General features: G+C 38.8%; 1 protein-coding gene across 3 annotated transcripts; it reads left to right on the top strand.

Annotated features, from left to right (window-relative positions):
• Nucleotides 1-17,207: 17,207 nt before the first annotated feature.
• Nucleotides 17,208-21,845, top strand: LOC144711862 (Phospholipid/glycerol acyltransferase family protein). 3 transcript variants are annotated; one of them, XM_078585965.1, is made up of 9 exons: nt 17,208-17,802; nt 18,705-18,824; nt 18,937-18,974; nt 19,795-19,874; nt 20,083-20,151; nt 20,384-20,517; nt 20,928-21,068; nt 21,438-21,501; nt 21,722-21,845. In XM_078585965.1, exons 1-9 carry the CDS (start codon nt 17,347-17,349, stop codon nt 21,739-21,741), a joined length of 1,122 nt encoding a protein of 373 aa, XP_078442091.1. In that variant the 5' UTR covers nt 17,208-17,346; the 3' UTR covers nt 21,742-21,845. The 3 variants fall into 3 exon arrangements, with proteins under 3 accessions (XP_078442091.1, XP_078442088.1, XP_078442090.1); XM_078585962.1 differs by lacking the exon at nt 21,722-21,845 and having other exon boundaries at nt 21,438-21,720; XM_078585964.1 differs by lacking the exon at nt 21,722-21,845 and having other exon boundaries at nt 17,209-17,802; nt 19,795-19,859; nt 21,438-21,720.
• The last annotated feature ends 1,293 nt before the right edge of the window (nt 21,846-23,138 follow it).

Here is a 23,138-nt window from a genome sequence, read left to right as displayed (position 1 = left end):
TAACATTAAACATCTAAAATCATGTTCTATATTAAAATTTTCCCTTGATATTGGATATTGATAACCGGATATCAGTTTTGATATCCGGATATTGAATTCTGATATCCGGATATTGGATTCTGATATCCCGTATCTGAGATCCGCCTTTCTCTTGCCTAGTCGATATCCGTCCAGTTATTTGTTATAGATAGGGATGTCAGTATCCGTTTGATATCTAATATCCAATATCAGAAACCACCTTGTCATTTACTGAATATCGGATATTGATTGGCTGATATAGGATATCAGATGTGGAACCCTAGTGTGAAGATCAATTTTTCATATTATGAGGGATCAGGAGATCCCAAGGTGTATATTGACTGAGAGGAGTATAAATGAGTGTGTTGATGATGATGGTTAAGTGAGTATTTTGGGATCATTGATTGCCTATTGTCACTACCTTGATGTGATCCATCTACTTCAATAAGTGAAATTTTTAGCTGCACTCTTATCCGGCCTTGTAGATGATTCAACATTATGGACATGAATATTGGTGATTAGATTCAAGGCGATTATTCAAAACTATAATTAAATCAATGTCATTTCAGATGCAATGATTTTATGTTTTGGATTATCTTCTATGATCACCATCACTTGTATTATGTGGCATGGATTGGTGCTGCATCCATTACTGTGAAGAACCAATGTCTCATTCTGCCCAAAGTAAAATCATATGAAGTAAAGGTTTTGTCTAATGTTTTGCATATGGGGTTGGAAGCATTATCTTGGGTTGCCCCAGGTTATAGGATAATTTGTTGGTAGAAGTAATACACACTAAAATAAGGGAAAGTGGGTAACTTTGCATTCTTACAACTTAATCTAGAAGCCACCTACAACGAAGTCCACTACCTTGGGTTTATATCTTCTTTATGGGTGTCAACTCCGAAGGTAGGCATCCATATGTTTGGCCATGATAAGTGATCTCTTTTGTGACATCTCTTTGGTTTTTTGACAGACTTTTAATTTGTTACCCTGAGAAGCTACCCGGTGCGCTGGTAGATATTGATCACTCCATTGATTTGATTCTTTGCACCTCCTCATTGAGTCTCCCTCATTATCATACGGGCCCTAACCAGTACAAGGAACTCCAACTACATCTTTAGGAATATTTGGAGAAAGGTTTCATTCAGTATTTCCCCCACGTTCTAACAATTTATAACTAAATAAATTAATGATTTTTCATAACTTAAGTAAATAGTTCAGAGATAGCTAGAGAAATACCTTTAATGCTGAAAATATTTGAAAGCACAAAGAAAAATCGATCCGAGCCATGCTTTACATAAATGGTGGGATTGATTTTGGGTTTCTCTTCCAAAAAGTTTTATTATTCCAGGTATTTATCTTTTTTTCTTCTTGTAGAATCCCAGTAGACATGTTAAAACTGTTTTTAGTGTTCACTACTCTCTATCACACTTCGCCAAGTAAATTAAACATTTCTTTTCTTTGATCTTACTCTATATTTCACAATAGTCATTGTGTTTTCGTTATGAGCAGCACGGTGATGGCCACAGATCTCATGAACCTTGCGATGCGCTAGGGTTGGGCCAGTTGGCGCCAAGCTGATTGCTTTTGTTATGTACAGAGTGAGCTCTAATTGGTATTGTGTGTGATTTTTTCCATAAACTATCCCATTATTCGTGGTTGCTTGTTATTTACTATAAATGTTACCCATCTTATCAATTAGCAAGAAGACGACACTACACCTCGAAACATTAGAATATCCTCAATGAACTCTTCCTCATTGGTATATGGTGAACTATAAACTTTATTGTCATAGCACCCTTCTACAACACGAAGGTTAATTCCATGAGTGAAAAAACATGTTGATGGGGGCACAAAGGACAGAATCTGACTACAATGACTCTCCCTCATTTTGATGAATTTCAGATGATATAACCATTTGACTTCATTAGCTGCATTTTATATCAAAGGCACAGACAAGAATCAACAAAAGATAATAAGAACCCACCTTAGAAGAATTCTTTTTTTTTTGCTTGTTCGATCAGATCAAGTGAGAGAGATCCTGGAGCTTTGACCTCATCAACGGTTGATGCGATGTTGTAGGTAATATGGATCAAAATTTCTCTTCTCTTCCATGTGTATGTCCATTAAGTTCCAAAGTTCTATCAATTGTAACACTAACTCTTGAAGCTGGCACAATCGAAACAGTTAATAAATCAAACGACAAGTTTATGGAGAATTAATACAAATGTGAAATATTTTACTAATAAAATTTCTGAGATCTGATAAATCATAATAAATATGATAGAATCAGACCTTCTGAAGCCCCGTGTTTTTTTCCTCTGTCAAAGAAAGAATGGTGCTAGAAACATAGGATAAAGTATCGTTGTTTATGATCTTTAACTTGAATTCCACGGAATCAACCAAGTTGGGGTGGATTTCAGGCACTGTTCCCATGTAATCTATCCACAGAATAATAGAAAGATCACAGATTGCACCAACAAACTCCATTTATTTTTGTAGTCTCTCGCACTGGAAGCAGAGAAATCATCAGAAATCAGAAAATAAAACCAGATAATTTTAAAAGAGTCAATAAAACAAGTACCTTATCTCTCTATAGCTCTTGAAGTTGACTTTGAAACTCACTAAAATGTTTGAGGATAGTTCAGACTCATCGATTATTGGGATAGTATTGTGCTCATCCCCCTTGGAGCTTCCATTTATCTCTCAGTTTATACTTCGTATCTGAGACTGAACATTAACAAACTACTCATTTAATCTTTCTTCTTTCTTCCTCCCAAGCTGCTCTGATGCCGGTGACATGGCCCGCCAGCTGCTGTTTAATCGTTCTTCCATGACTCCGTGGCTTTATAAGCATCATCGAATCATGGCGTTAGACATCTTGAGAGAAGACGAAAAATCAATGAAAATGCAAGGGGGGTGTCGTAGTAATTTTATTGTCCTATTGTTCTAGGCTTAAGGTTATCATCTCTCCATCAACGTGATCTAGATCAATTGATCACTATCTTGATCTTAATCTCAATGAACCGATCCTATCTATGGCGACTTGTAATCGGATCAACAACTTCCACCTAGATTAAACCTACCACGAAACCTACATTGATCATAATCTCGAGATATTCTAACTTTCAATGAAACTGGCCATTGCCAACAGGATCAAATTTCTACCAGGAGATCGTACCAACCTTCCATGAAACTGACGACTGAGGTCCCGCCGAGCACGTGAACAAGATTCTTGAGTTCGAATTTGAAATCAGCGAACCGGACTGGACCGTCGGTCAGCCTTTTAAGGGCTGACCGAACCTTCCGGTCCGGGTCCGGTTCGCACGTCGGACCGGACCGAAAACCGGCCCTCTCTCTCACCCTCTATTCGCTCTATCTCTTCCCCTTTACTTCTTGTTCTCTCTCTCGTCGTCTCAACCTCTTTCCCGCTCGTTCTCTCTCTCTCTCTTCCCTTATCTCTCTCCTTGTCTCTTTCCTTCTCTCTTTCTCATTCTCTCTCTCTCTTCCCTTCTCTCTTGCCTTCTCTCTTTCTCGTTCTCTGTCGCTCGCCCCTTCTCTCTTTCTCCTTCTCTCTGTCTCTAGTCCCTTCTCTCTTTCTCCTCTCTCTCGCCCCTTGTTTCTTTCTCCTTCTCTCCGTCTCTCGCCGCCTCTCTCTTTCTCTTTCTCGTTCTCTGTCTCTCGCCCCTTCTCTCTTTCTCCTTCTCTGTCTCTCGTCCCTTCTCTCTTTCTCCTTCTCTGTCTCTCGTCCCTTCTCTCTTTCTCCTACTCTCTGTCTCTCGCCCCTTTCTCTCTTTCTCCTTCTCTCTGTCTCTCGCCCTCTCTCTCCCCCTTTCTCTTTCTCTTTCTCTCTGTCTCTGGCCCTCTCTCTTTCCCTCTCTCTTTCTCTTTCTCTGTCTCTCGCCCCCCCTCTGCCCTTCTCTCTTCTCTCTCTCCCCGTTTCTCTTTCTCCTTCTCTCTGTCTCTCGCCCTCTCTCTTTCCCTCTCTCTTTCTCATTCTCTGTCTCTCGCCCCCTCCCTCCCCTTCTCTCTGATAGCGGAGGAGTTTTACTCATTCTACGCCAACGCTCCTGGTGGAATATTCACCGGAATTAGCCCTTCGGTGATGGCGATTCCTGCAGCACTGGGCGAGGGAAAGAGGGACCCTCCAGCAGAAGCATTTTCAGCCCTGGTGATCGCTTGCTCTGATACCATGTTGAAATTCATGGTGAGGAAGATGAAGAAGAAGGAGAAGATGGAGAGAGAGAGGAAGAGAAGAAGAAGGAGAAGAGAGAGGACAAGAACAGGTAAGGAAGATCGTTCTTAATCCGCACTTTTCCAACACTACATTTGTTCTTATTTATAGTACATATAAAGTAGTTTTAAGTAGCATCCGTTTGTATATCCGTTATAACGGATATGTAACGGATATAAAATGGTTTTTTTTTTGCAGAAAACACGGTGCCGGGTACGTCCAACCCCAGGGTTGTGCCCGTAGACCGATCCATCCGTGCCCTGGACGCCACCTAGGGGGTTTTTATTTAAAATGGTTTAATCTCAACCGTTATAACAGATGGGTACACCACTCTTAACCGTTCGATCGGTGTACCCATCTGTTATAACAGAATCCCTCAATTCAATCTCATCCGTTATAATCAGTTGGGTGCACCGATCACAGCCGTTGATAGGTGCCGTGGTTCCTTTGATTATAACGGATATCTCCCATTTAATCCCAGCCGTTATAACTATCTACGATTTGATCCTGGCCGTCTATGTCTGATCCTGATCTATCTTTGAACTTACATTGATTCTTATATTCTAAGTCTCTAACGAGTATAGAATATTATACCATTTTACTTACTAATCTTCATTATCATCCTAGCAGGAGTGTTGGCGTAAAACGAGTAAAACTCCTCCGCTATCAACAAAAACATGGAGCATCTGTTCTCATCAAGCTCAATGAGGAGAATTATCAAGCGTCTCAAGGCTCATGAGGTCTATCTTGAATATCAAGAAAAAGCAAGCTCAAGCAACTTTCCTCCAATGGCCAACAATAGTCAAGTGCGAAAAACCACAGAGCAGAATCAACGAAAGGATAACTACCAAGCGAAAGGATCAAATAACAATCGTGGAAGAGGAAAAGGAAGGAATTACAAGTTTCAACCCAGGTGTCAAATCTGCTCCCAACATGGGGATAGAGCCTTAGAATGCCAAGAGTTCACAAAATTACAAAATGGGAGCAGAATGAGCCATCACCATCCTCCTCCTCAAGCATACACTGTAAGTACATCTGATAATAATCTGTGGTTTCCAGATAGTGGAGCCACTCACCATGTGACAGCCGACTCAACCTTGATCTCAAATCCAACAAGCTATCAAGGAAGTGAGCATCTGCAAATGGGTAATGGATCAGGTTTGAAAATTGTATCTATTGGTTCATCTAAAATTTCAACTTTTAATAGGAGACTATTCCTTAAAGATGTTTTACACGTACCTGGAATTACCAAAAATTTACTATCCATTCATAAACTTACCTTAGACAATGATGTTTTTGTTGAATTTCATCCTTCTTGTTGTCTTGTGAAGGACAAGAAAACCAACAACATTCTGCTAAGGGGAACAATTAGGGAAGGATTATACTGCGTGGAGCCACAAAAGAGTCAACCCATGGCACTAGTTGGGGAAAAGGCAGATCCAAAAACGTGGCACTCAAGACTTGGTCATCCACATTTTCAAGTTTTGAGTCAAATCATAAAAAAATTTGGGTTCCCTTTTTCAAATAGCCTAAAACATTTGATTTGTGATGCTTGTAGAATTTCTAAGTCACATAGACTACCATTTTATTCTACTCAAAATCGTTCTGATCATCCACTTAAACTTATCCATTCTGATTTGTAGGGTCCCTCTCCAGTCTTATCGAACCTCGGTTTTTCATATTATGTGGTATTTGTGGATGATTATAGTAAGTATACTTGGTTGTATCTTCTAAAACGAAAAAATGAAGTAGTAAATAAATTCATAGAATTCCAGAAATTAGTGGAAAATCAGTTTTCCACTAAAATCAAAAGTTTCCAATCAGATTGGGGGGGAGAGTATCAGTCTCTCCACTCAATCTTAAAGGAACAAGGAATCGTTCACAGAGTATCTTGCCCGCATACTCCTGAACAAAATGGAACAGCCAAAAGAAAACATAGGGATATTGAAGAAACAGCATTAGCATTACTTCATAAAGCTTCTATGCAAAGAAATTTTGGGATGAAGCAGTAGCTACAGCTGTATTCTTGATTAATAGATTACCTACTCCTGTTTTAAAGAATAAATCTCCATTTGAAGTCTTGTTTAACAAATTACCTGATTATTCTTTCTTAAGATCCTTTGGATGTTAGTGTTATCCATACTTAAGACCTTATGCTCAGCATAAGCTCGACTCATGGTCAGAGAAAAGTGTGCTGCTGGGTTATAGCTCGATACACTCAGGATACAGGTGCTACTCATTGAAAACTGGTAAAATTTACATATCTAGACATGTTTTGTTTGATGAGCATATTTTCCCGTTTTTGTCAGAATCAAACAATTACTCAGGAATACTTGGAATAAGTCCTAATGTGATGGTCAATATTCCAAGTACTGATACAACAAAGACATCATCATCAATCCACAATAATGTGCTGAATGATGATGATCAACAATCTAACTCAGGTTCATTTTCAAACATTGAGATTGACCAAAGTAATGATTCATCAGTAAATAAAGCACAAATTACTGATGAAAACGAGAGTACTGACATTTCGGATATCTCCAGTACCTTGGATCATACTCCTGAAACAGGAGTTAAGATCAAAGTAAGAAAGCTTAAAGATGTGTATTCCGAAAATAATACACACTTATCGCTCACAGCTATAAAACATCCTATTCCAACATGTTTATCCACAGTGTTAAACATGACTGAACCTACTTCATATACTGCAGCATCCAAAAATAAAAATTGGATGGACGCAATGAAAACGGAATATGAAGCATTAGTCCAAAATAACACATGGGAATTAGTTCCCAGACATGAAAATCTACATATCATTGGATGCAAATGGGTGTATAAACTAAAATACAAATCTGATGGCAACATAGAAAGATATAAAGCTCGTTTAGTAGCAATAGGTTTTAGTCAGCAAGAGGGGTTTGATTTTCATGAAACATTCAGTCCGGTTATTAAGCATACTACTATTCGACTTTTACTCTCAATTGCTGTTGTCAGCCGGTGGAAAATACATCAACTTGATGTATCAAATGCATTTTTGCATGGTGAATTAGAAGATAAAATCTACATGGGGCAGCCACCAGGTTTCAAAAATTCTAAACATCCTGATTTTGTGTGTCTACTTAAAAAATCAATCTACGGTTTAAAACAATCACCTCGTGCATGGTTTTTTAAACTAACTTCTGCTTTGCGAGAATTAGGATTTTCTGGTTCCAAAACAGATACGTCTTTATTTTTCAAATTGGATGATAGAAATTCAATTTTTATTTTGATTTATGTTGATGACATTCTTATTATGTCATCAAATTGTGAAAACATTAATTTTGTGGTTTATCATTTACATAGACAGTTTGCTATCCGTGATTTTGGACCTGCAATATATTTTTTAGGAATTGAATTAATACCTCATCCAAAGGGCTTCATATTAACACAAACAAGATATCTACTAACTATTCTTCAAAAGGCGAAAATGGAAACTCAAAACCAACGACGACTCCAATTTCTGTATCCTCGACATCTAAGAATGATAGTAAACCTCTTGGGAAGAAACCTGGTGTCCTGGAGTTCAAAGAAACAAGCTACGGTAGCCAGAACAAGATTTCAGCTGTTGCATTTGCAAGTGACTTGTATTCTGCTTCGGTGCTTGATCTGGCTACCGTAGCTTGTTTCTTTGAGCTTCAGGACACCAGGTTTCTTCCCAAGAGGTTTACTATCATTCTTAGATGTCGAGGATACAGAAATTGGAGTCGTCGTTGGTGGTGTATTATTTTCGGAATACACATCTTTAAGCTTTCTTACTTTGATCTTAACTCCTGTTTCAGGAGTATGATCCAAGGTACTGGAGATATCCGAAATGTCAGTACTCTCGTTTTCATCAGTAATTTGTGCTTTATTTACTGATGAATCATTACTTTGGTCAATCTCAATGTTTGAAAATGAACCTGAGTTAGATTGTTGATCATCATCATTCAGCACATTATTGTGGATTGATGATGATGTCTTTGTTGTATCAGTACTTGGAATATTGACCATCACATTAGGACTTATTCCAAGTATTCCTGAGTAATTGTTTGATTCTGACAAAAACGGGAAAATATGCTCATCAAACAAAACATGTCTAGATATGTAAATTTTACCAGTTTTCAATGAGTAGCACCTGTATCCTGAGTGTATCGAGCTATAACCCAGCAGCACACTTTTCTCTGACCATGAGTCGAGCTTATGCTGAGCATAAGGTCTTAAGTATGGATAACACTAACATCCAAAGGATCTTAAGAAAGAATAATCAGGTAATTTGTTAAACAAGACTTCAAATGGAGATTTATTCTTTAAAACAGGAGTAGGTAATCTATTAATCAAGAATACAGCTGTAGCTACTGCTTCATCCCAAAATTTCTTTGCATAGAAGCTTTATGAAGTAATGCTAATGCTGTTTCTTCAATATCCCTATGTTTTCTTTTGGCTGTTCCATTTTGTTCAGGAGTATGCGGGCAAGATACTCTGTGAACGATTCCTTGTTCCTTTAAGATTGAGTGGAGAGACTGATACTCTCCCCCCCAATCTGATTGGAAACTTTTGATTTTAGTGGAAAACTGATTTTCCACTAATTTCTGGAATTCTATGAATTTATTTACTACTTCATTTTTTCGTTTTAGAAGATACAACCAAGTATACTTACTATAATCATCCACAAATACCACATAATATGAAAAACCGAGGTTCGATAAGACTGGAGAGGGACCCTACAAATCAGAATGGATAAGTTTAAGTGGATGATCAGAACGATTTTGAGTAGAATAAAATGGTAGTCTATGTGACTTAGAAATTCTACAAGCATCACAAATCAAATGTTTTAGGCTATTTGAAAAAGGGAACCCAAATTTTTTTATGATTTGACTCAAAACTTGAAAATGTGGATGACCAAGTCTTGAGTGCCACGTTTTTGGATCTGCCTTTTCCCCAACTAGTGCCATGGGTTGACTCTTTTGTGGCTCCACGCAGTATAATCCTTCCCTAATTGTTCCCCTTAGCAGAATGTTGTTGGTTTTCTTGTCCTTCACAAGACAACAAGAAGGATGAAATTCAACAAAAACATCATTGTCTAAGGTAAGTTTATGAATGGATAGTAAATTTTTGGTAATTCCAGGTACGTGTAAAACATCTTTAAGGAATAGTCTCCTATTAAAAGTTGAAATTTTAGATGAACCAATAGATACAATTTTCAAACCTGATCCATTACCCATTTGCAGATGCTCACTTCCTTGATAGCTTGTTGGATTTGAGATCAAGGTTGAGTCGGCTGTCACATGGTGAGTGGCTCCACTATCTGGAAACCACAGATTATTATCAGATGTACTTACAGTGTATGCTTGAGGAGGAGGATGGTGATGGCTCATTCTGCTCCCATTTTGTAATTTTGTGAACTCTTGGCATTCTAAGGCTCTATCCCCATGTTGGGAGCAGATTTGACACCTGGGTTGAAACTTGTAATTCCTTCCTTTTCCTCTTCCACGATTGTTATTTGATCCTTTCGCTTGGTAGTTATCCTTTCGTTGATTCTGCTCTGTGGTTTTTCGCACTTGACTATTGTTGGCCATTGGAGGAAAGTTGCTTGAGCTTGCTTTTTCTTGATATTCAAGATAGACCTCATGAGCCTTGAGACGCTTGATAATTCTCCTCATTGAGCTTGATGAGAACAGATGCTCCATGTTTTTGTTGATAGCGGAGGAGTTTTACTCGTTTTACGCCAACACTCCTGCTAGGATGATAATGAAGATTAGTAAGTAAAATGGTATAATATTCTATACTCGTTAGAGACTTAGAATATAAGAATCAATGTAAGTTCAAAGATAGATCAGGATCAGACATAGACGGCCAGGATCAAATCGTAGATAGTTATAACGGCTGGGATTAAATGGGAGATATCCGTTATAATCAAAGGAACCACGGCACCTATCAACGGCTGTGATCGGTGCACCCAACTGATTATAACGGATGAGATTGAATTGAGGGATTCTGTTATAACAGATGGGTACACCGATCGAACGGTTAAGAGTGGTGTACCCATCTGTTATAACGGTTGAGATTAAACCATTTTAAATAAAAACCCCCTAGGTGGCGTCCAGGGCACGGATGGATCGGTCTACGGGCACAACCCTGGGGTTGGACGTACCCGGCACCGTGTTTTCTGCAAAAAAAAAACCATTTTATATCCGTTACATATCCGTTATAACGGATATACAAACGGATGCTACTTAAAACTACTTTATATGTACTATAAATAAGAACAAATGTAGTGTTGGAAAAGTGCGGATTAAGAACGATCTTCCTTACCTGTTCTTGTCCTCTCTCTTCTCCTTCTTCTTTCTCTTCCTCTCTCTCTCCATCTTCTCCTTCTTCTTCATCTTCCTCACCATGAATTTCAACATGGTATCAGAGCAAGCGATCACCAGGGCTGAAAATGCTTCTGCTGGAGGGTCCCTCTTTCCCTCGCCCAGTGCTGCAGGAATCGCCATCACCGAAGGGCTAATTCCGGTGAATATTCCACCAGGAGCGCATGAGAATGAGTAAAACTCCTCCGCTATCAGAGAGAGGGGGAGGGAGGGGGCGAGAGACAGAGAATGAGAAAGAGAGAGGGAAAGAGAGAGGGCGAGAGACAGAGAGAAGGAGAAAGAGAAACGGGGAGAGAGAGAAGAGAGAAGGGCAGAGGGGGGGCGAGAGGCAGAGAAAGAGAAAGAGAGAGGGGAAGAGAGAGGGCCAGAGACAGAGAGAAAGAGAAAGAGAAAGGGGAGAGAGAGAGCGAGAAACAGAGAGAAGGAGAAAAAGAGAAAGGGGCAAGAGACAGAGAGAAGGAGAAAGAGAGAAGGGACGAGAGACAGAGAAGGAGAAAGAGAGAAGGGACGAGAGACAGAGAAGGAGAAAGAGAGAAGGGGCGAGAGACAGAGAACGAGAGAGGGAGAGGGAGAGGCGGCGAGAGGCGGAGAGAAGGAGAAAGAAACAAGGGGAGAGAGAGAAGCGAAAGAGAGAAAGCACAAGAGACAGAGAGAAGGAGAAACAGCGAAGGGCCGAGCGACAGAGAACGAGAAAGAGAGAAGGCAAGAGAGAAGGGAAGAGAGAGAGAGAATGAGAAAGAGAGAAGGAAAGAGACAAGGAGAGAGATAAGGGAAGAGAGAGAGAGAGAACGAGCGGGAAAGAGGTTGAGACGACGAGAGAGAGAACAAGAAGTAAAGGGGAAGAGATAGAGCGAATAGAGGGTGAGAGAGAGGGCCGGTTTTCGGTCCGGTCCGACGTGCGAACCGGACCCGGACCGGAAGGTTCGGTCAGCCCTTAAAAGGCTGACCGACGGTCCAGTCCGGTTCGCTGATTTCAAATTCGAACTCAAGAATCTTGTTCACGTGCTCGGCGGGACCTCAGTCGTCAGTTTCATGGAAGGTTGGTACGATCTCCTGGTAGAAATTTGATCCTGTTGGCAATGGCCAGTTTCATTGAAAGTTAGAATATCTCGAGATTATGATCAATGTAGGTTTCGTGGTAGGTTTAATCTAGGTGGAAGTTGTTGATCCGATTACAAGTCGCCATAGATAGGATCGGTTCATTGAGATTAAGATCAAGATAGTGATCAATTGATCTAGATCACGTTGATGGAGAGATGATAACCTTAAGCCTAGAACAATAGGACAATAAAATTACTACGACACCCCCCTTGCATTTTCATTGATTTTCGCGTCTTCTCTCAAGATGTCTAACGCCATGATTCGATGATGCTTATAAAGCCACGGAGTCATGGAAGAACGATTAAACAGCAGCTGGCGGGCCATGTCACCGGCATCAGAGCAGCTTGGGAGGAAGAAAGAAGAAAGATTAAATGAGTAGTTTGTTAATGTTCAGTCTCAGATACGAAGTATAAACTGAGAGATAAATGGAAGCTCCAAGGGGGATGAGCACAATACTATCCCAATAATCGATGAGTCTGAACTATCCTCAAACATTTTAGTGAGTTTCAAAGTCAACTTCAAGAGCTATAGAGAGATAAGGTACTTGTTTTATTGACTCTTTTAAAATTATCTGGTTTTATTTTCTGATTTCTGATGATTTCTCTGCTTCCAGTGCGAGAGACTACAAAAATAAATGGAGTTTGTTGGTGCAATCTGTGATCTTTCTATTATTCTGTGGATAGATTACATGGGAACAGTGCCTGAAATCCACCCCAACTTGGTTGATTCCGTGGAATTCAAGTTAAAGATCATAAACAACGATACTTTATCCTATGTTTCTAGCATCATTCTTTCTTTGACAGAGGAAAAAAACACGGGGCTTCAGAAGGTCTGATTCTATCATATTTATTATGATTTATCAGATCTCAGAAATTTTATTAGTAAAATATTTCACATTTGTATTAATTCTCCATAAACTTGTCGTTTGATTTATTAACTGTTTCGATTGTGCCAGCTTCAAGAGTTAGTGTTACAATTGATAGAACTTTGGAACTTAATGGACATACACATGGAAGAGAAGAGAAATTTTGATCCATATTACCTACAACATCGCATCAACCGTTGATGAGGTCAAAGCTCCAGGATCTCTCTCACTTGATCTGATCGAACAAGCAAAAAAAAAGAATTCTTCTAAGGTGGGTTCTTATTATCTTTTGTTGATTCTTGTCTGTGCCTTTGATATAAAATGCAGCTAATGAAGTCAAATGGTTATATCATCTGAAATTCATCAAAATGAGGGAGATTGCGACAAAGAAGCAAGCTGAGCTGGAAGATATATACTCCAGGGTACATCTTAAACTAGACCCGGTAGCCACACGAGAGGCAAGAAATTGAATCGCGCAAAAATAGAATCGGATGGCATTGAGCCATCTGATTTGATAGCCGAGATGGACAATCGGATCCTGAAAGCCAGAGCGCAGGCCTTGGGCAGGAAGGATATTCTAGAAAGGGTTGATAAGTAATTGTTGAGTTGTGAAGAGGAAAGTTGGCTGGAAGACTACAGTCGGGCTAGAGTTCATCATTCTTACTGATTTCTTGCCTTTTCTTCTCAAACCATTGTAATGAAAATGAACTTTCCTTTTGACAATGATGCGAATCGATACAATGCGGCCAGAGGCTCTCACTTAAATCTCAAACGTGCAGAAACCACTTCAATAGTTTACTCGTCAGAATGCATCTTTTACCTGGAATTTTACCTGCAGAAAAAGACCTCTATTACGAGTATGGACAACTTTCACAACACTATCGACCACCATCATACATCGCTCTATGCGCCAGCTTTTGCGGTTGAGCCATCGCCATCAACCACAATCAAGACCTAGGTAGGAGCTGGAGAAGTACCTCAACATCCCCTATAGTGGCGAGGAGGAAGATCCCCCTTGAGATGGTGCAAGGAGATCAGGACAAAATACTTTCCCAAGTTGTAAAAAATTTCTCTCGAGTATCTTGCCGTGAGCCCGACAAACGCACCAGTGGAACAATTATTCTCCATCAGCCGAGGTATCACCACATATTACGTTATGTGGGGATCACGCCTTGACACAGAGTGCATTAAGGTGTTGATGATGTTGCGATCATGGTTTCTGATAAACATCAAGAGAGGACACATCAAAGCAAAAGGAGGCATCAAGCTTCAGCCACACGTGCCAGTTAAGGTGACACATGCGAACCTTTAAATAAAATGGGGGAAGATCTATGTAAAGGCAAGAGGGGGAGCCATTGGAAATCAAGAAGTTAGCTACAATCTTTTCAGAGCGACAAGAGATCCACCTCGCGCGAATTGCTAGGCCGACCCAAACAGCAACTGATCCCTCGTTCTAGGGAGCTTCCTCATCCTACCTGTGTCGGCATTTTGGTTTCTCTTACTTCCCTTTGTTTCTCTTTTTGTTGTTCTCCAAACATTTGGATCTGAGGAATAACCCAGATTGTAACCACTCCGGTGATCTAAGCATCGTCCCTTCGGAGGGAACATTTTATCAGTTTACATTGGTTTCTCACTCGGATATGCATTTATCAAATATACAAGGAGAAGTTCTGCCAGTATCTTAACAGTTTCGTCGTCTTGACCAATACTCAGACTCTGATGACGATCATAATGATGAGGACATTTTACATCCTGGTAAGTTATGTACCATCCATTGGTTATTTAATTTAATCACTTATTTCTCTCCACGGACTAATTGTTATTCCATCCAACAGAGTAAACAGGGATATCACTTGGAAGGCATTGTGTGGGATGCACACCTTCAAACACATTTCAGTCTGTTTCTTGCCTTTCTTATTTTCTGTTTTTTTCTTATTTGTTAATTCATTTCTTCATATCTTCTTTTGTCTCCCTCCCCTTCACATTTCCCTCCTTTTCCTAATTTCATATTCTTGTCTTCCTATTTCCATCTAGAATTCTTCATTCCATCAGATTTTTTTCTTTTCTTTTATTCTCTTGTTCTTATTTTATTTTATTTTGTTATTCTTTCGATCTTATTCTTCTTCTACATTGATTATCTTTTTCATTTATCTAGTTTTCCGTTTTTTTATTCCCTGGTTCTTTTTTCTCCTCTCTATTCTTGACTTGTCCATTTCCTTTCTTTCCCTTCCCTTACTATTTTCTTCTGAAATTTTGGGTTCTTTTTTCTTCTGTTCTTCAGCTCTTTGTTCTCTCATTTATTCTCGCCTTGTTCAGCTTTTATTTTATTTTTTTATTCTGTCCATTTTTTCCTTCTTTTTTATTCTCCTTCTGCTGATTATCTTTTTCATTTCTCCAGTATTCTATTTTTTTAATTCCCTGGTTCTTCTTTTTTCTCTTCTTTATTCTTTGGTTTTTTATTTGTTTTCTTTCCCTTCCCTTACTATTTTGTTCTACAATTTTGGGTCCTTTTTTTCTGTTCTTTAGCTGTTTGCTCTCTCATTTATTCTTTCCTTCTTGTTTTTCAGCCAGAGCATTTTAAAGTTTGTTTCTAACCTGTCTTGTAGAAATCTTGCAGATGCAATTGAAAGACCCTGGCCTTCTTCCTCGTCAAGCTTCTTCAACCTTGCGAAACAAAGAAGAAAAAAAAGGATGGGTCGTCATAGCTTTTGGGTTTCTATCAAAGGATGGGTCGTCACAGCTTCAAACTCTAATTTTTATTATATTATCATAACTTTAAGGTTGTGGATTGAACTTTATGCCAGTTCAAACGGGGCGATTTTTTCCATTCGGGCGTAGACATGTCCCAAAAAATTGAACTGGCATTAAATAGCCAAGAGCTAACAAACTTACTATATCTTTTCCTCCAAATGCATAGAAACAGATATAACTATGGTCGGTCCATGTTGTGGAGCATCCAATGCAATTTGAGTGTGTCCATTTTATGATTGGGCTTGATAGCATGCTAACTATTAGGTTAATATCACTAAAATTTTGAAGTTATTCAAATTTGAATGATTATATATGCGCCATAAAGTCTAAAATAATTAAATATATTTTTATAATGACATTTTTTAGACTGCATGGTTTCTTTGGATTTTTTACAAAAAATTGACATCATAATATTAAAGGAAATCTTTTAATAATTTTGACGTTAAAAATGGATATTTTAACCTTTAAAGGTGAAATATCTATATATATTTTACAATTTTCTACGTGTATTTCTTAAGAAATTTCTACAGAATTCTGGTCTAATTTTTCTGACCTGAAACTTTTGCCAATTGATTTTATGTAATAGCGACCAAATATCGATTGGTATAATTGGTATAGTGGTTAACGTAAACTAAGATATTATTATTTATTCACTCAACATCAAGCCACAATAACAAGTTTTAACTAAGATATTATTATTATTTATTCACGCAACAGCGTGCCACAATAACAAGTTTTAACTAAGATATTATTGTATATTCACTCAACAGCATGCCATCTATCAATAAAAATAACTCAATTTAAATCACAATGAGAAGCATCAGCATTCAAATAATCATTACTTGACTTCGTATTGAATGTGTTGAAGGTGAAAATGTGACACATCGACTTGGCCTACATGTAGTGTATAAACATACACATTGCAGACAAGCATACACATAGTGCACATGTTTCCAATTGCAGAAGGCAGAGAAGATAAAATGTGTTGATGATGCTAACATTGAGGTGTCACAATGTCACGCACTCATCATTTATTTAACTTTATTATTTTGTCTTCTTCTATGGAAGGCTATTTATTGCTTTCATAGCCACTGATCTAGAATGCTACAAAACGTTGTAGCCAATCATTTTAGAGATTTTTCATAAAAACTAAGAACGTAAAACCCAAGACAGGATGTAGAAGCAGAAACAACAGAAACATCAACGGGAGAGAGAATACTTCAAGTAAATTGATGGGTGCAATTCTTCCAACATCAAAGCTTGATATCTAACAATCTAGAAGTCCGATCAAAGCTGCAATTTTGAGGGCAATTTTAATTGATCCTCTCCTCCTGTTTAGGCCTTCAGATTTATAACTTGATTTGCCTCAGTTGAGTTGATTCACACATTCCAAATCATATTTATTTTAATTAAATTGCATCTCCACTCCAAAAAGATTAACAATGGCTAGAAATAACAAAACAAAATGTCAGAACAATACATTGCATTTTTCTCAAAAAAAAGAATAATGCATTGTACCTACCAGTGTTGTCTGATTCACACATCAACCTAAAAGTAAAGTTGATTCACATTTTCCGAATATTAAATATATAATGAAGTTTAATTTCAGAGAAAATGAATTAAACCTACCACCTAAAAGTAAAATCCCAAGAACTATCACAGCCCAGTTGATTCCCACAAGTCAAATATGAAATATTTTTATTTTCTTACATCCCCAGAGGACTATTTAGATCCACAAATAATAGAACAAAATGTCATAAGAAAGAGTTCTGCACGTGCGAGTGAGCACGATTCACACGTGCCATGTGAAAAAAGGTAAACTCCATGAACTGTCTTATTTGACTTGATTGGATGAGTATCCAACGAAGAACAGCTCTTCCGCCTCGCCCGATTCTGCGCCAAAGATCGAAGAAATGGCGGGCACGCATCAACGATTGTAATTCTTCAAGCTTCGGGTTCAATCCAGAAGCGAAATCTCTTCGATGGATTGCGAATTGAAGGATTTTGGGCAAGAAACCGACGAGAAACCTCTAATCGAAGAGAATTCTTCCTCCATCCCCGCCGGATCTGAGGTAATCTCGTCAGAAACTGAAAGCTTCGAGGAGCTCGAGAGGAGGAACGCCCCGTACGTGCGGAGAGATGTTTATGGTCCGATGGGGAGAGGTGCGCTGCCTCTTAGAGAGAAGCTGCTTCTGGGAATCGCCTTCCTGATCCTTGTTCCGATTCGGTTTGTCGCTGGGATGGTTATTCTGGTGATTTACTACTTGATTTGCCGAGTTTGCACTCTCTTGAAGGACCCGAATCGGGAGAACGAGCAGGAAGATTACGCGCATATGGTTGGCTGGAGGAGGGCTGTGGTGGTGCGTTCTGGGCGGTTTTGTTCTAGGGCGATGCTGTTCGTTTTTGGGTTTTACTGGATCAAGGAGTCCGGATTGACGGTAATGATACATCTAGTTTGCTGGTTTACTCTTACCCATTTTTCATTAGTTATCGTTTTTCCATGATTAGCTTAATTCATAGGCTGATTCATGCCTCTGTGAGGATCTTTTTCTCGCGAAGTGTTCATTGCTGATAGATTTCTCTTTTTATATTCCTTTTTCAGTACCTGGGAGCTCCATCTCTTTATCTTCTCACCACGATTTGGTTTAATTTTATCTTGAGTCGATGGTTTTCTTTCAACTTAAAGGTCTACAAAACCTGCCGGTACCTGCCCTGATTTACTGAGAAAACCTAGTTTGGGACAGAAGTTTCTAAAGGGATCCGACGGCTAAAGCCAATTCCTGTTTTGGTCGCCTTGATTCCCGCAGTTCAAATTCAGATTAGAGAAGAAATTTCGATATAACTTGCTCTTAAATCGAAATTCTTCTAGCAGGGTGATAACATCAAAGAAAATCAAATGGGCAATGTGATCTTCTTGTATCTTCTTGAAAGAAATCCCTTATCAATTCACTGTAATTCGTAAGCCAAACGAGAGAGAGAGAGAGAGAGAGAGAGAGAGAGAGAGAGATACGAGCGTTTGGACAATGTGACTAGAAGAATGCTGAATACGAGATATCAGGACCAAGGATGGAGCGATCCTTCCTTCTGGATGCTGGCTTCTCCTGCTCTCCAGTCTCTTCCCGTGCTTCTTGACTCGACGCCTTTAGGCTCCTTCCCTGCCTTAATTTATAGGTTCCTTGAGCTGACATGGACCTGTTTCTTTTATTGGCTCTCCTTTTATATTTTCTTGAAAATAACATATCATAGGGTTAGAATACCATTGTCGTGAATTGGTGTTTCTCTGAGTATTTTGTGTTTTCTCTGAGTATTCTGCGATATTTTTTCCTTCATTTTTTCCTAGGATGTTCATGGGGAACTAGGTTATGAGCGAGGAAGACCGGGGGCAATTGTGTCCAATCATGTGTCTTATTTGGATATCTTGTATCACATGTCATCTTCTTTCCCCAGTTTTGTGGCAAAGGTTGGTATTGGATTGGGTCGTTCAACTTGATTTTTTTCGTCTTTTCTTGGTCTTAACTTCTTGAACTAACATCTTCAATCTTATTCTGAAAACTGTTTTTTTGTTGCCACAGCGATCAGTTGCTAAGCTCCCCTTGGTTGGTCTAATCAGGTACACCTTTGCATTTTCATATTTTGTCACACATGAGCCTCTCTCACTCATATTCTCCTGCAATGGAATATCGCTCTCCTTTTCTTTTCTCTCCACGGAAAAGTCAAACTTTTATCTCATTTTTTATTTAAAAAATATTGTCCGGTTTTTGGTTGGACAGGGTCAGCGGACAGATTGGATTGGTTGGATCAAAATCAGATCAAAAGAATAGTTTGATTGGACGAATATGATGGTGATCGGATCAGCTAATCAATCGACTGACTCTGCTGGATCAATTGACTTATAGGTCGAAAAATTCTATTGGCTCAATAAATGGGATGGACTGATGAAGAAAGAGAGAGAGAATGGACTTTTTATCCATGCTTTTTTTACGTTATTTGGATTGACTTAATAACAATCTAGCAAAAAAATCAATAGTTTTTAATTGTTTTCAATTAATGATTGTTCCATCATTTTGATCGAGTTTCAATCGATCCCTCGAGATCAACCCATCAATCCATTTAATACATCATGATTGCACTGACCCTTGCTGTTATTATGAGGAAAATGCGCCTTGCAGTGGAAGAATTGGTTCACTTGCACAATGTCGTGCTTGAGTTTTTGAAAAATTCATTAATAATCTAATGACCCAGGAAAAGAAAATAACATCACAATCCCATCGTTCTCCACCTGGCCCTGGAAAATGTGGATTTGGTGATTATCAGTTACCTATTGTGAAAAACTCAAGCCCTGATTTCTCTATGTAATTAAGTGCGCATATTATAGAGACCAGAATAATATTCCGGTGGTTTTAAATGAGTTTTTTTGTTTCCATTGGCAGTAAATGTCTGGGCTGCGTGTACGTCCAGAGGGAATCAAAATCATCAGATTCGAAGGGCGTCTCCGGTATGATCTGGAAATGTATTTGAGGACCCTCTGGAAATTACTGTGAAATCCCCTCTATCAAATACTCTCCCCGTCTACTTTTATGATCTATCTTACATAATTACGAATGAAGTTTTTGTAATTCTCTGGCATTTTCCTAAGCAGATGGATATTGGGTAAAAAATAGCAGGATTTATTAGTGTCAACTTACAATTTGATCCCTACAATTTCGTCTTCCCCACAGGCGTCATATCAGAAAGGGTTCTGCAAGCTCACCAGAATCATTGTTCGCCAATGATGTTGCTTTTTCCAGGTCAGCTCTCGTTTCGGAGTCATTCCAGTCCTCTAGGAGCATTTTGGTCTTTCTTTTCTTCACTTCATATTCCTATGATTCAGAATGTCTTTTCCATGTCTCTTGTTTAACCACAAGTGCACTTATTGCATAATAAAATGGGATTCACAATGCTGAGAAAATGGAAAAAATTACTGAAAATGAATTAATCATAATTTAATACCTTCAAGACGTATGCTTTCCTAATTTTCAGAGGGCACAACGACCAACGGAGACTTTCTTCTTCCTTTCAAGACGGGCGCGTTCCTGGCGAAAACTCCTGTGCTTCCTGTTGTACTTCGGTATCCACACAAGAGATTCAGCCCGGCGTGGGATAGCATATCAGGGGTGGGTCGACGCCATATTTTTTGTTAAACGCCTTACTCTTCTATATCCGTCATTAATTAATCGGGAAACTATTCATCGCATGAACCGCTATCATGACGGGAATCTGATTTGCTGTTTAGATTCTTTATTTTATTGTCTGTTAACTACCATTTATTATCTTTTTTTCTGTGGTATTGTTCCCGATGTATTTTAAAGTCTGTAATTTTTTTCTCATGGGTATAATTCAGCCAACATTTTTCTCTGAAAGGCTCCCTGTTATGGAAGACCAGCTGGGTAGTCGATGGATAAATATTTTTAAACAAAGATAAACATGTTTTGAGAGCGAGAGAGATATGGGTTCTTTGTACAAGTCATTTCTTTCTTTCTGATTCCGCAAATTTGATGAACAATGGTGTATGACTCAATTGCAGGGTCGCCATGTTCTCTTCCTTCTCTGCCAATTTGTGAACCATATTGAAGTCTCTTATTTTCCGGTTTACTACCCGACACAGCAGGAGGTGGATGATCCCAAATTCTATGCGAACAATCTTCGGAAAATGATGGCCACTGAGGTAATTAAATAATACTTTCAATTTCTTAAAAAATCCAAATTATCTACAGTTTTCTTTCATTCCACCGCAAGATAATTATGAATTACGGTTGGTTTTTGCAACATCTTCGTTCAGGACAATCAATCAGCGGATCTGATTTCTGATCGAACCGTTCATGGATGAAGTATGATGATCAATTCAGTTCTTTTGGGAATGGCCAAATTTGATCGGATAGAATCGCCCAACCCTGTCCTGAATTAGCAGGGCCAGCAAAAATAAACCACATTTTGCATGATTAAATGTGTATTTTTATATGGTGTAGAGTTAGGGAGAGAAACAGAGATTTTTGAAGGAAGAGTTTGTGTTTCATGTGATGAGTGTTGTTTACAGGGAAACCTGACGCTATCAGAAATTGGGCTGGCAGAGAAGCGAGCCTACCACGCCGCTTTGAACGGTAACGGCTCCTCTCGTGCTTCGTCCCATCAGAAAGAAGATTGAACTCTCATTTATACCTCTGAATAAACACCTGACCCTCTCTTTCTTTTTTTTTCCTCCCTCTTTCTCTCTTTCTGTTTAAAATCACTGTAATATCTTGTTGGGGATTGCCGGGCAAGAAATTTTTATCTTGCCCAGTGGCATTTTAATAATCACTCATATGTTTGATCTTGCTGCAGGATTATTTTCTCAACGGTAATTTGGATTTGGCACTGTAAATCCATTGCCCCCTTCTTCATCCCTGTTCCATCCGTTTGTGGATTATCCATTTCTTCAATTGATCTATTCTTCCTCTTTTTCCCAGTCGCCTTCATTTCTGCTGGCGCCCATCTCATCGTTGATGTTCATAGTTACTGTGCTCTCTCTCTCTCTCTCTCTCTCTCTCTCTCTATATATATATATATATATATATATATCTGCTGTTGTCATGATAGAATTAATTATGTCTAAATAAGACAAACAACCTGCACGCCGTCCCCCTCAGCTGGAAATGACAAGCTAGGCATCGGTTCAAAATTTCAGCAGCCAGTCATTTCCTGCGCAAACTCTGGTTCATTCTCTCTCTCTCTTCCTCCCCCTTTCTCTCTCTAACTCTATCTGTCTCTTTCTCTATCTCTCTGTCTCATTCTCTATCTCTCTCTCTCTCTCTCTGTCTCTTTCTCAATCTGTCTGTCTCATTCTTTTTCTCTCTCTATCTCTCTGTCTCTTTCTTTATCTCTCTCTGTCTCTTTCTCAATATATCTCTATCTTTCTCTCTCTATCTCTCTCTGTCTCTTTCTCAATATATCTCTATCTTTCTCTCTCTATCTCTCTCTGTCTCTTTCTCTATCTATCTATCTATCTCTGTCTCTTTCTCTATCTATCTATCTCTTTCTCTCTCTATCTCTCTCTATCTTTCTCTATCTATTTCTGTCTCTTTCTCTATCTATCTCTGTCTCTTTCTCTATCTATCTTTTTTTCTTTCTCTATCTATCTCTTTTTCTTTCTCTATCTTTCTCTGTCTCTTTCTCTATCTATCTCTTTTTCTTTCTCTATCTTTCTCTGTCTCTTTCTCTATCTATCTCTTTCTCTTTCTCTATCTATCTCTGTCTCTTTCTCTATCTATCTCTGTCTCTATCTATCTATCTATCTCTCTCTATCTATCTCTGTCTCTTTCTCTATCTATCTCTATCTATCTTTTTTTCGTTATCTATCTCTATCTTTCTCATTCTCTATCTATCTCTGTCTCTTTCTCTCTTTTTATCTATGTCTCTTTCTCTATCTATCTAAATGTTTCTCTCTCTGTCTCTCTCTCTCTCTCTCTATCTATCTGTCTCTTTTTTCTCTCTCTCTGTCTATCTTTATCTCTGTCTCTCTCTCTCTCTCTCTCCCTATCTCTTTCTATCCCTCTCTGTCTTAGGCATCGGGGATCAGATCAGATCAGATCGTTCGAATCTTGATCAACAGATTCGAACCAACAAATGCCGATTCGAACAATCTGTTCGAATCTTTCGATCGAACAGACCCTTTGTTCGTGTTCGATCGAAAGTTTCGAACGAACAATTTGGTTCGTTCGTGTTCGATTGCCATTTGTTCAACCATGTTCGAACAAGTTCG

The sequence above is a fragment of the Wolffia australiana genome, chromosome 14, assembly GCF_029677425.1.
Source record: "Wolffia australiana isolate 7733 chromosome 14, ASM2967742v1".
Taxonomy (NCBI): domain Eukaryota; kingdom Viridiplantae; phylum Streptophyta; class Magnoliopsida; order Alismatales; family Araceae; genus Wolffia; species Wolffia australiana.
Note: the sequence above shows the minus strand (reverse complement) of the source record. Positions and strands in the feature narration are given on the sequence as shown.